The sequence below is a fragment of the Coturnix japonica genome, chromosome 8, assembly GCF_054131305.1.
Source record: "Coturnix japonica strain WE chromosome 8, WE-NBRP24, whole genome shotgun sequence".
NCBI lineage: Eukaryota > Metazoa > Chordata > Aves > Galliformes > Phasianidae > Coturnix > Coturnix japonica.
Genome location: NC_140670.1, coordinates 13,547,920 through 13,561,638, shown reverse-complemented (window position 1 = coordinate 13,561,638; position 13,719 = coordinate 13,547,920). Strand labels below are relative to the sequence as shown.

The following is a 13,719-nucleotide window of genomic DNA, read 5'->3' as shown; positions in this document are numbered from 1 at the left end:
AGGAATTAAGTAAAATGTAAATATATATAAACACATATACATATATACATATATATATGACACACATATGTTTACATTATTATTATTTTATATATATGTACACATGTATATGCATATATGTGAAACCCACAGCCTTTGTCCTATTTGGCTGTCAGATGCTAAGGAATAGAAATTAGATTTATTAAACTTAAATTTATTATTTATTGTTTATTATTATATTCATTATTTATTAATTTATTAAATTTATTAGATTCTTAAAATGCTGAAATTATCTAGTACTGGGTTTTTCATGTTGATGTTACTCTCCTGTAATCTGTTAAAACATAAAAGGCAAGAAAGAAGACATGTTGAAGAGCTCTTGCAATACAGCAGTTCTGTCTTTAGCTTCTGGTAGTGGCTATCTCTTGTCAACAGAGAACAAATCAATTTTAAGGCAAAAGCCAAACTCTCTCATTTACATACTGTTAACTGCTCTCACTTTTCCTGTTAAACAGGAGGAAAAGGTCATTAGATAGGAGTCAGATGTCTTCTTAGAACTGAAGTGGGATAGGATGTGAGAAACACCTTTTTAGAATGTACTTCTGAACAGGAGTTCTTTGGGACAGGGACAGCAGGATAGTACCAAAGTTTGTCCATCACTTCAAGTGCTTCTGCTTTTTTTTCCATTAATGAATTCTCATGTTTTCATTGTCAAATATTACCGAAATGAAGAGCTGCTCTTTGGTTTCATTGTAACCAAATCCCCATCGGGACAGGGGAACTGTACAGAGTAGTGTAGCTGACAGTTGCTATGTATGCACATAGAGGGAGAAATCTCTGCAATGACATTCCTTTATGATTAAAACTTTGTAACAAATCATAAATGAATTATTGAAAAGCTGGAAGAAATCAGGCTGATTAGCTGAAGGACTTGGATAAAATGACATTTCTGAGACTTTTGTACTCTAAAGGATTATTTACTGTCTGCTTACAGAGCATCTTAAGTTGTTTTGCAGAGGGAATCACTTTCCTGTTTAGCGCAGTGGCTTTGTAAGCTAATGAGGGCAGAGCATGAGCCATAGGCAATGATGCTGCGATATTGACTGTGACAGGGAGCTTGATCATAATTATCTTAACGAGGATAGGGTTAATTACAGTGGAAACTTAAAGTTTTTTCTGTTTGAATGAGGTGGTGCTGAATACGTTGTGATGTTTTGTCGGTTTGATGTGACTTTGGAAATTGCAATGGAAATCTCTTGGCAGCACTTGCTCTCCTCTGGGAGCAGTGTGAGCCCTGTGTTGAGGTAACTGAGATGGTACCTGTAGGTGTGATAATGGGCGGTTTTTCTGTCATTGCAGCAGGGTAAACCAACCTGCAGTACACCTTAGTGATGTTGATTACATTTCTGAAGGTAGGGAAAACAGCTACCTGCCACTTCCCTTCAGCACTGGTTCTGGTGTGGTGGTAGGGTCATGTTCTTGTTTTAATAAGCCAGAAAATGAAGACTTTTCCTCTGCTATGAACTGTGAGAAAGCAGGCCACATTTAATTTTAGGCTGGTTCTTTTTCTCAGGGGATTTCCCTTTTTTCATTCTCAGTATTTCTGTGCTTCTTACCATGCCTTGTGGATGGGTACGCAGTCCTGTTCTATTTTATAATGGACTCATAAGGCAATACAGTACATTAATATAACCATCTTACTCTAAAGATAAATGCTGGTGTTTTCAACTGACTTCTATATCAGCTTCTCAGAATGCTTTCCATATACTGTAATCCTTTCTTATGTAGGTGGTGTTATCCTCCATCTGTAGATGGGAAATTGAGGCACGTAGAAATTATGGAGGAAATTTCAGCAACTCACCTAAAACTTACTGTGCAGATTGTAGATACAACTTCAGAGAGATACTCTGATACAAATCTCGGAGTGCAACTGCTTGGCAATATTTCCTTATATGTTATGATGATGGAAGTTGTTGCCTTGGATTTTAATTTTTAAAAATCTGTTTAAGGAGCAAAAATCAGAATTGTGTGAATACTGGTCTAAAATATGGATGTAAATTTATGTTAATATTTACACCTACTGACACTACTGTGTCAGCCCCTCCCTTCTCTTTGGGCTCTGAATTTAGCTGATTAAATCACACAGTGCACACTACTCTGATGACATGAAAACAACAATTAATAAGCAACCCCCTGTGTAACACAGCTCCTTTTTAACTGAGCAGCTAATAACATTACATGGCAAAAATTATCAAAACTAGACAGGTGTAAGGAGATTTGCACACAATTTTCTCTGCCTATCGATGAAACTAGTACCCTTGTATTCAGCCTAGGCTTGTGAAAGAAAGGCTGTTTCAATAGGCAACTCCCTCTAGTGTTTCAGGGCCTTTTGTCCCACTTCATGGCTTGTCATTTTGTTTTATGCCTTCCCTGCAGCAGTTTTGGATGTGCGCTTTCTTCTCCTTGCCAGTTGCCAACGTTTGCCGATTCTCATGATAAGAGTATTATATTTGCATAACATAACTCAGGAACAATGTGTATTTTGATGCTGACACTGACCAGAGCCCAAACAATGTTTTTTCACAAAGGACCTATTAACATCCCATAAGGCTCTGTGGTGTTGACAAGGAGGTTGCCTTCTCTGAACTCCTTTGGCAAGTCAAAGTCTTATAATAAAATGTGAGGTTTGGAAATAATCCACTATTTATATAATAAAGATTATTTAAGGGGAATTTACTAAACTAGGTTTGTCAAATAAACTGAAATGAAAAACTCATAACAGCTTGATAAACTCACAGCTGCTTCCTCTAGATTATTTTGCCTTTTAAAGGTACGTAGGGAAAAGCACTGTCTGAAATGTTCACTGATCTCTCTTCTGATCTTGACTTCTGCAAAACGAAGTTTGTTACGACCCCTTCACTGAAACAGCTGCTCCGTCCAGCAACTCTCATCTTTGGACAGGTTGTACAGGCTGAACTGAGCTTTTCGAAAAATGCTTTTTAAGGGCAAGTGCAAAAATGTGACTGCTACTCTGATGGTTGTTTTGGTGTGTTTAGAGTGGAGGCTTTTGTTCTTGCAGACTCGGAAACTAGTCTCGATATATCATATAGATAGGCCATAGTGTATAGACTTAAGTAAATTTTCTTCAGGTTTGGCTGTCCAGAATCAAAATGGCATTAATAATAGTGGAAAATCCCAGAATGCCAAGTCAATTAGGTCTGAAATACTCTGGAGTTCTTAGATTGAAATACAGTTTTCCTGCGTTGTGCTAAGTGTCATAGAAATGTTTATAATTTAGTATATAATAGTTCAGAGGTTGCAAACTTGATTTTCCAGAAAAGAAACCAAAACCAAAAACATATTGTCTGAATGCTCTGTGATTTGTGCCGTCAGTATATCACATCTACAAGAATAGTATTTTTATTATTGGACAAATTAGTGCTACATTGTCTAATTAGAAACACATATACTATTATGTGTTTTCCTCCAGTCATAAAGTCTGTAGAACTTTTTAACAGGGACCTTTGATCTTTACCAAAAACTGGAGGAGTGTGAGGAAATCCGTTTGGTATAAATGTCATTGGAAAGTGAATAAATAGTATAGACCTTATTCCCTTATTCATCACATGTTATAAAACAGCCAAGAGATACAGTGATGATCTTACCACTGTTAGGCATAGTAGATCAGCTGTCAAGTCATGCAATCCCTGCATATCTTTAGGTGTCTGGTAGGTGAATGAGCTGTGAATGTGTCTGTGTCTATGATCTGTATACAGTGCCTCTTACTTGATTAATGTGTGGGTTTTTTTCTTGCTGGAATGTGCAAGCATTAAGAATTGAGTTTGGAATAGATGCTTCAACAAGGTACCTGTGTTCTTTTTTTTTTTTTTTTTTTTTTTTTTTTTCCTCTCCATATACCTTACTATCAGGGGAATGAATACCTCCAGATTCCTATTTGTTTACAATCCATCATCTGCACTTCCATCTTGTGAAATGCTCCTTTTTAAAGCTGCTTTCTGCAGCCTGACCTGTGGCTTGATAGTGGGACAGAAAGTTCCAAGAAGGAAGTAAATGCCTTTTCTGTCTGGAGTAATTCTGCATTTTATTTTGTAGAGAACATTTTATGTTGCTCGCAGAGACTCAAGGAGAAGCAAATTAAGTGGTTAATAGAAAGGAAAAAAAAATCCCTTTTCCATTTCCTATTATTGCATGTAGGGTAACTGCTAAGAAATGATACTTGAAGTTGTATTTATTATTGTTAGCGGGGTATGATATTTCTTGGCAGAAATGATGGATGACAACTTAAATTTGTGTCCAGGGAATGAAGGTGAACTGTGACAGAGTTATTTATCTTGGGAATGGAGGTTAGGGTCAGGCGAGGCTGGGTGCCTGAAGGCACAAGACATTGACAAATTCATCCTGCAGGCCCCATATCTGAAGCCTTTTGTTTTGGATCCTGGCTACTCACTAAGTGACCCCCATCCTTCATCCTGCCAGCATGTGAAGGATGTGTTGCAGTGCCAGCACTCCCTTTGCCACTAATGCTTGTCATTCACTCTTCTGACAGGCCCAAACCAAAACTATTCCCACTCCTGAAAGGGAAGGTTAAAATATTTATTTCAGCTCATAATGGCCTCCCTGATTTAGTGGAGTATCATTTTTCCTGTTGCCTTTGTCATTTGCAGGTCACTAGAAGGACTGAAAACATTCAGTTACTTGGAAGAACTGATTCTGGACAACAATCTACTCGGAAATGACCTTCTTCTTCCCAGGTTACCCCACCTCCACACCTTAACGCTCAACAAGAATCAAATATCCTTTCAAAGAAATACCTGCGAAATGTCAAATGAGTTTTATGTGTCAGCCAAATTAAAGTATGTGAAATATAGTTCATGTGCAGACAAAGCATTCTCTCGCTTGGCACCTGGAATACTTCATAGTAATTTATTATAGGTCATTCATAAATGAAATGCACCATTATATCTTCCTGTTGCTCCATTTTAGTGAGAGATCTAAGTTATGGCTCTGAAGAAATCTTTTTTAATAGATAAAATAGAGAAAGAAAATAATGTCAGTGCTACCGGTGTGCTGCAGTTCCTGTGTTTGCTTGGGGTTCTGTTGCAGGCTGACCTCTAGTGGAATAGAGGGTGCAATGAAATGGTATTAAGTTTTTATACCTTGATAGCTCTTAAAAGTAAAATAATAATAATAAATTAAAAAGCAATGGAAAAAAAAAAACCCAATAAAAAATGAAGTTGGTATTATGCACAGTTTGGTAACTGCAGCCATTAAATTGAGTCACTATATTATTGGTGTTCCGGCTTTGTATAGATTCATATGAAGTGCTACTCAAATCATACATTTAAATACTTAGATGTATGGTTAAGTCTATTCATAACCAACCAGGCACTTCTCCATATGTCTGAAATTAGTGCATGCCTACTTATCATTCAGCATAAATATTTCAGTATTTGCCTAAATACTCTGCTGATTCAGAGACCCCAATCCCTAGGCTTATATGTAATGGTCTGTAAAAGCTAATTAACTACAAGGACTGGACATGGACTTGATTATTAAATCATTTCTTATGCTTTGACCCTTCTGGAGATTTGAAGATGTGTAATTTATGATTTTAAAAAAGTGAAAGGCAATCAAACTTTGGCCAAAAGGCCAACTGAGGCCTACATAGCAAAGGCTGTGAAAACATTCTCCTTCTAATTGCGGAGTGAGGACAAGGCTGCTCAACTGCAGGCTTTTATTTCAGACAGTATAAACAGAGACCAATTTACCTCCTACTAGAGCAAAATTCTCTTACTGAGGAGAGAAATAATAACTACAGATAATATTTTTGCACTTATTTTTGACTTCATAAATAAATAAAAATCACCAGCCAACTTATATACTCAGCAGCCCTGGAAATTTGTCAAGTGTCACTTGAACTATGAGAGTTGTCACTGTGCTAGGTAAGTGCTAGATTTCTGGTTAATACCAGAACTCTGTAGTTACTTTGAATAGCTGTTTGGTATTATTATTTGCTGCCACATGTAGAATATGAGGTATTTGTGCTTTGGTGAAGAATGTATAATAACATTTTTGATGATGCTATGAATGTCTGATGCAGCATATTTCCATCTACAGAGTAGGATGTGTGAATTTGGCTCCCTGACTATGTGTATGCATGTGTTTGGGATAGGAAGTGTCAAGTAAGGACTTTGCAATTACCAAAAGCAGACATATTAAATAAGAATTTGGTGAACAAGTTGATGGGAAGAAGTTCCAGTTAGTAATCTTCAAAGAGGTTCTATTGTGTTTCATCACAGTAATCAGTAAGCTCTGAATGTTATTGATACAATGATAAGCAGGTTTTGACCTATCCAGGCATTTTTAAAATTCAGTCTTAAAACTATAAAATTGGAAATTTGGGAGTATGGAGCTACACAGATTGTAGAAACAGTGTATATACGTTTTGCAGCATGTTGCCAATAATTTAACAGAGGAGTTATAGAAGTGCTTATAAAGCATCTAATGTCTGCAAGCTGCCTAGAGAAGAGAAGATAAACACTGTTCTTCATTAATGTTTTGAGCCCTCGGGAGCAGTGATCTCTTGTAGGGAAAATAAAGCAGACTGCAGAAGCATGGAGACCTTCCAGATTCCTCTCTTCAGTGTGGATATCATATTTGAAATAGGGCTTGTATGAAGTTCGTTCACTTGTTGTTATGAATCATTTCTTTAAAGAATTATTTTTAAATGTTCAAATTAAAATCTTCATTTTATAGAATAATTACATTATTCTATTACATTACGTGAAAGACTGTTTAGTATATGCCACTATGAAGAATGCTGATCTGAAAAAAGTGGCTATTGGCATAGTATCACTGTGCGTACATAAATATATATATAAGTGGAAAGAGAGACATAAAAAGGAAGAAGAAACATGTAAATGGAGGAAAAAAAAAAAAAAAAAAAAGCCAAACTGATCCATGTGAAAACTGGGATAACATAATAACTTTACACCTCAAGTGCAAACTTTCATGGATATTGCTTCATATTACGGTATTCTTTGTCTGCCCTTTCACTCCTTTTATTATGTTTTTGTTTTGAACCAGATCCTGTTCTGATATGAGCTTTCCACTCCTTCTTTGTGTGTGGTACTATGGGTGTAAGATCTGGTTATGCTGTACAGATACAAAGGCTTATCTCTAAATCAGATACTTAAACGAATCATGGCTTTTTTTGTCTTTCAATTGTGGTTTTGCATTTCATCTGCATTTAGGCCAGTACTAGTTTTTTCTCTTACTAACTGGAAAAAAACTAATTCAAAAATTACTGTTTTAAAAAGTTTACTATTTGAGGTAGTACTTCAAGTTTTATTAGCATGTAATTTGTTCAAAAATGCTTTAAAAGGCAGACTGTATGAAATGCATAAAGAATTGTTATCTGTGTAGTACAGTTTTAGATTATGTGCTTTTTCATGTGTATATCATTTACTTTGGGAAACATTTCATAGTTTCTCTGTCAGACACAACAGATGGCAGAAAGCAAAATTAAGGTGAATTTGTGGTAGGGAGTTGGGGTTGGAGGTGTACTCGTGTTTTCAATTGCCTATACTTATTATAAGTCTGTCTTTTAAATGTGCTTGCTACATGTTGATAGTTAGACAAAAAAAACACTTATAGTAGGTTTATTCCTATGTACGTGTGTTATGGTAGTGGGAGATTTCATGGCTGTTCATTATGCTGACAGTACCCATTCTAAAATGGGGCTATACAATCTAGACATTTGAATTTCTTTGATGTTTCAATCTTCTTAGTATTAGTTAAAACTATTCAAAAGAGTATCAATGATAGTTGTTGTTGGTTTTTTGTGTTGTTTTTTTTTTCTTCAAATACGTATAACTGTAAACTGAAAATTTTAATGGTATTCACTTCCTAACTTCAAAATAGACAAGACTGATGCCCCGTCCTTGGAGGTGTTCAAGACCAGGTTGGACGGGGCCCTGGGCAACCTGATCTAGTAAATGCGTATGTTTGGTGGCCCTGCTAGGCACTACATGATCCTTGAGGTCCCTTCCAACCCGGGTAATTCTGTGATTCTGTGTGATTCTGTGACATGAACTTGATGTGATATTCTCTGATGTAAGCCCTATTTCTTTACTTAGTCCAGAATGCTGATAATCTGTTTCATGTACGTTCTATATGCTTCTGAAGAGTTCATACTAAAACAGATTTAGACTGAAGATGTCAGCTATACATGTAAAATGCAAGCATTGAATGTAGGTCTAGATATTGAGTGGTTTTAGAGTATGGTTGTCCAACCTTTTGGCTTGCCTGGTTAGAAGAAGAGGAATTGTCCAGGTCTGCATCTATGACAATTGCTCTGAAAATGATGTGCCCTCTTTTTTATTACAAGTCTATACATTCAACTTGAAAAGTCAAAAGCAATATGTTTATGTCAACTAAAAACAGAGTCGCAAATAAACCAAGAAATTGATGGGGTTTTGGCAGTCATAGAGTCATAGAATGGCCTGGGATGACAATGATCATCTAGTTTCATCTCCCCTGCTATGTGTGGGGCTGCCAACCACCAGACCAGTCTACCCAGAGCCACATCCAGCTTGACCTTGAATGCCTTCAGAAATGGGACACCCCCAACCTCCTTGGGCAACCTGTTCCAGTGCGTCACCACCCTGTGTGAAAAACTTCCTCCTAATATGTAACCTAAACCTCCCCTGCCCTAGTTTAAAACCATTCCCCTTTGTCCTTTCACTATCCACACTTGAAAACAGTCATTCCTCCATAGAATCATGGAATGGCCTGAGTTGAAAAGAACCATAATCATTAATCTTCAAACCTATTATCATATTTCTGTATCAAAATGGAAAGCACAGCTGCTCATTTTACTCTGTTCACAGGACTGTGTTTAGCCAATGTATTAAAATCCATGAACTTAATTCCCATATCTTAAGCTTGCTCTTCTCTATGTGCTGTGCCCTGGTTTCAGCCCAGGTGCACTGGTGTTTGGTTAGTGAAGAAGGGCTGAGTGGAGCTGTTTGGCAGGAAGAACCTTCATGCTGGTGCTGAGCAGGTGGCGGCTGCACTGTGATCTGTGCTGGGCCATGGGTTGATCATCCCTGAGAGGAAAACCAAAGTATTTCACAAGTGGAAAATGCAGAGCTGAGGCAGAATGGTAGTAATGATAAATGCATTGCTTATGGCAAAAGCTCTAACTGTGCTTCAGAATTAGGGATGTTATCTTTCTGAATATTTGAACGTGGCATAGATTGAGTGCTTCAACTAAAGGATGTCCCAGTAAGTATTTCTGATTGTCATCTATCTCCACAAAGTTTTTGTCCTAATGCCTAACTCCAAACCATAGATTATAAATTATTTTGCCTGTGCTTGTTCCTATGTTGTCCTAAAATACTTGAAGACCTACAAGTCCCAATCTGTGACCAGAATCTCATTGTGTGAAGTACAGACGACTTGATGTTTAGATTGAGTGAATACATTAAAGACATAAATTGTCTCTCACAATCTCTATCTCCACTAAACAAAGTGAGATGAAACAGTACAGCAGTATTCCTCAGTTTGGTCCTGAGAACTCTCCATATGACATTGACAAATATGGCTAAATTTGAGTGTGGCATACTAGAGAGCTACGGTACCTGAACCAAAAACCTCAGTGAATTCTGTAAAATGTTTTGAGTTTACGTGAGTCTTGAGCCTTTTTTTTTTTCACTTGTTACCACCCTCAAGACCACCTTTTTTCTTACACAATGTACTTGAAACAAAGGGTAAGTAATGTGAATGTGTAATGCTAAATGTCTGCAAAAGAAGGATATAGTACAAGCAATTTCATCTCTTCTTCTACAGCACTGATTGGACAAATTAGACTCCAGTTGTTAGAACTTTTAAAAATGATGAGCCACTTTTTTTTGTTGTTGTGTTTTTTTTTAATCTTTGTGTTTTCTTGGGAATTTTGAGCAACAACTGGAAGCAACAGTGTTAAAAGAAAATCTTTGAAGTAAATGATACATGTTTTTTGAATTGATGGATCTCTCTAGAGAACCAGAAAAATAATTTCATTGTAGAAATAGAGGAATTCAATTTGTTCTCAACTTTGAATAGAATAGTTCAGCTGGACGGGATCATCAAAGATATCTAGACCAATTGTGTGACAACTTTGGGGATAAACAAAAGTTAGAATCTAATATTGAGGGTACTATCTAAATGCCTCTAAATGTGTACATAATGACACTGAAATATGTTCTTTAACTTGCGGCCTGAGAACCTTGGCCTTGCTGAAAGACATTAAAATTCCCTGGAAACTCCAGTTACACAAAGAAATCTAATGCTACTCCATTAGACAGAATATCCTCTATATTCAGCAAATAGAAAACTCACCTTAAGATGTATGGACTTAGTTAATTACCACTTTTGATGCAACTTTTCATTCTTAAGCAAGGTGGTTTTAAAATCAGTGAGCAAGACCCGACTGCCTATCAGACAGGGCTCAGCCTAGAGCCTGGCACACAAATGACTGTATGTGACATCCTATTGCAGAAGAGGAAGATGTATACTTGCATAATGCAAGCTATTTCTGTGGTTATCCAACCATGAAGACCTAGGACATTCTAATGGAAAAGCATTCAGGTGGCAAAGATCTTTTCATACTGCATTCAGAGGAGAATTGGTAACTTCTGCTTCAAGGCTATTTGCCTGTAGAATTGCTTGTAATTGCTGCAGCATGTTTATGATAAAGTCAACTAAAGCAAAAGATGTTTCAAAAATGAAAAAAATACAGGTAACTTGCTTGTTTAAGACTCTGATAGAAGGGCTATCCAGCTGTTTTAATTTTATATCAATTACAGAACCTACATGACATGGTTGGTTGAGAAAAGACTTCTGAGTGACAGATTTTGGTCTTTCTATATGGTGTCTAGAACTTTATGTGATATTTCTAATATTCTCTAGGTAAACTTTTCATAAATATTGAATATATTGAATATAAAAATGATTGCTCTTTGCTTTGTCAAGAACTTCTGAAAGCTGTAATCATAGAAGGTCATGAATGCAGATAGCTCTTCCTCAACTGTCTGGGGAAAACAGGATGGATAAAAAATTGGCAGTACAAAATACAAGCTTTTTGAAAGAAAATAGTTGTAGAACTTGCAAAGCATTAAGAAGAAGAGAGCGATTAGTTTCCTTAGAAAGTCAATTTATTTGAGTGAGTGACTGTTAAAAAATAAATAAAATACTAGCAGTAAAAATAGTTTACAGAAAGAGTTTTATTATATTGTTTAGTAGGTTATCTGGACCAACTATAGCACTATATTTTCCAAGTACTGCTATTGACGATGATTTAGTGCTACTGTAGCATTTGGTTTTCTTAACAGAAAGTAAGCTAATAACTGTGTGTGCTTGTGCATATGTTTGCTGTGAAAAGTCTACTATCAGTATAGAAGCATGTTTGTGTGCATATATGTAAAATAATTAGGAGGCTTTAAAAAGTTGATCCACGTATGGAAGAACCAGTTCTCTTAAGTATTTTCCTAATATAAAACTGAAAATAGTGCAAGAAGTCATTATCTTTTGGTGAGGATGGAAATTTGAAATACATCCAGTAGATTTACGTTAATTGTTCATTGAGGCCAGGCTGTGTTTTTGGAGGGGACCATCCAAAAATATCATTGCTAAGAATTAACTTGTTAGCTAAAGAGCAGGAAAGTTTAAAAAAAAAAGAAAAAAACTTACAAATTTTTATTTTGGTCTGTGTTCTTTGGAAAGAAAAGCATTAATAGAATGGTAATGACAACAGTTGAATGAAGGTGGTACACTATGACATTTTAATTATTCTAACAGAGATAATTTAAAACATTTTTCAAACAATAGAGACTACAGTGTAAATATTTTCATCACTGCTACATACTTACCTGGTGATCAGTGCCTTCAGAAAAATGAGTTCAGAGTTTCTGTTATTGAACTTTAAATAATGAAAATTTCCCTTGCAATGTGCATGGATTTAATTTTTGAAGAGAATAGAGATGAGATTGGTCTTAGCAATTACTCAGCAAAGTTTTGCAGTTCTTTGGCTCTGATTGCATCAAGATGGCAACAGTAAATCATGAATAGGAAAAAGAAAATTAAATTTCCAACTTGCTTTTGATTTTCTTCCTTTGTATTTTCTTAGTGTTATTTTAGAAATACTTTACAGTTTTGGTGGCCTTTCACTATTTAAAAAAAAAAACAAAAACAAATATATGACCTTCTAATTAACTAAATAGTGCACTAGACGTACTGTATGACTTATGTCTCATCTCTGAAAAACACTTAGTCATGAGAATTTCAACGGAGTTTCATTTATTTTTTCTCCTACGTGCTTTGTGTAGAGTAAAAGTGATGGCAGTTTTTTGTTGTTGTTGTTTTTTTTTAATAGGGAATGGACAGATAAGATCTAAGCCTTGCAACTCCTAACCCCCTCTGTCTCATTGCTGTAATGGAAATAACTGCTTTTTGCAACAATAAACTATTTATCTAATGAAGCCTTTGTGCAATTTAAGCAGTCCTGCCAGAAACTGTTTCTCCTGGCTGAGGGAGGGTGCTAGATGCAAACACCCCTCTATTAGTCCTTGAAAATTTAAAAAATCTTCTTAGTTGAACATGTGGAAAAAGAGTTTGTGACGTTCCAGCAGGGCAAGGTAGGTAATCCTGTCCCTCTACTGTGTGCTGCTGAGACCTCACCCGGAGTACTGCATCCAGATGGGGGATACTCCACACAGGAGAAACATGGACCTGTTGGAACATGTCCAGAGAAAGGCTACAAAAATGATCAAAGAGATGGAGCACTTTACCTACAAGGTCAAGATGAGAGAGCTGGGGCTGTTCAGCTTGTTGAAGGGAAGGCTCCGAGAGACCTGATAGCAACCCCTACGTGGGGCTGTAAGAAAGAAGGGGGCAGACTCCTCAGCGGGGTCTGTTGTGACAGGACAAGGGGACACTGTTTCAAACTGAAAGAGAGAGGGCTTCGAATTAGTTAGAAGAAGAACTTTTCTTACAGTAGAGGCGGTAAAACACTGGAACAGCTTGCTCAAAGAGGTGATAGGTACCCCATCCTTGGAGATGCTCAAGGTCAGGCTGGACTGGGGCCATAAGAGACCTCATCAAACTGTAGGTACCTGTTCATTGAAGGGGAGTTATTTTAGATGACCACTGAAGTTCTTCCAATCTTCCAGCTCACAAATGATTCTATGGCCTTCCCATCAAAGTTGCATCCTTCCCAGAAGAGCCATGAAAATAATTTGTTTTAAAAGTTTATGTGTGGTCTAGACATCTAGAAATGAAGGTGAGAATTTTGGTAGTGTCTTTATCATGGCTAAGATAAGTTATTTTATGTGAGGCTTCGTGTTTCAATTTTTCTTAGGGTTTAGTGAATGGTTTGATGACTGTAGCATTGCATATAGTGCCTATTCATATATCTAATTCCAAAGTAGTTTTTATCACTCATGCAAAATTTTTAAGTGAAATTTCCTCAGATATTTTGGTACAGAACATTAGCTAAGAGTATGACTATGCTGTTTCTTAATGTGCTTAAGCATGATCTTATGTTTGGAAATAAAATGAAATTTCAGAACAAAAAGAAGACAACATTTTTAATAGTTTATAATATAATAATTTTCATTCTGCATTGCTTTTGTTGCCCTTAAGATACTGAGGTGAAGAAATAAGTAAATTCCATCACCT

The 13,719-nt window shown here is 36.4% G+C and overlaps 1 protein-coding gene across 5 annotated transcripts in view; it reads left to right on the top strand.

Moving 5' to 3' along the window:
- LRMDA (leucine rich melanocyte differentiation associated) overlaps positions 1-13,719 on the top strand; it is a 628,583-nt gene that overhangs the window by 347,825 nt on the left and 267,039 nt on the right. For all 5 annotated transcript variants that reach the window (XM_085554243.1, XM_085554242.1, XM_085554245.1 and 2 more), the window contains one exon: positions 4,665-4,796. In XM_085554243.1, coding sequence (XP_085410369.1) covers positions 4,665-4,796 — 132 coding nt within the window. The remainder of the gene's footprint in view (positions 1-4,664; positions 4,797-13,719) is intronic.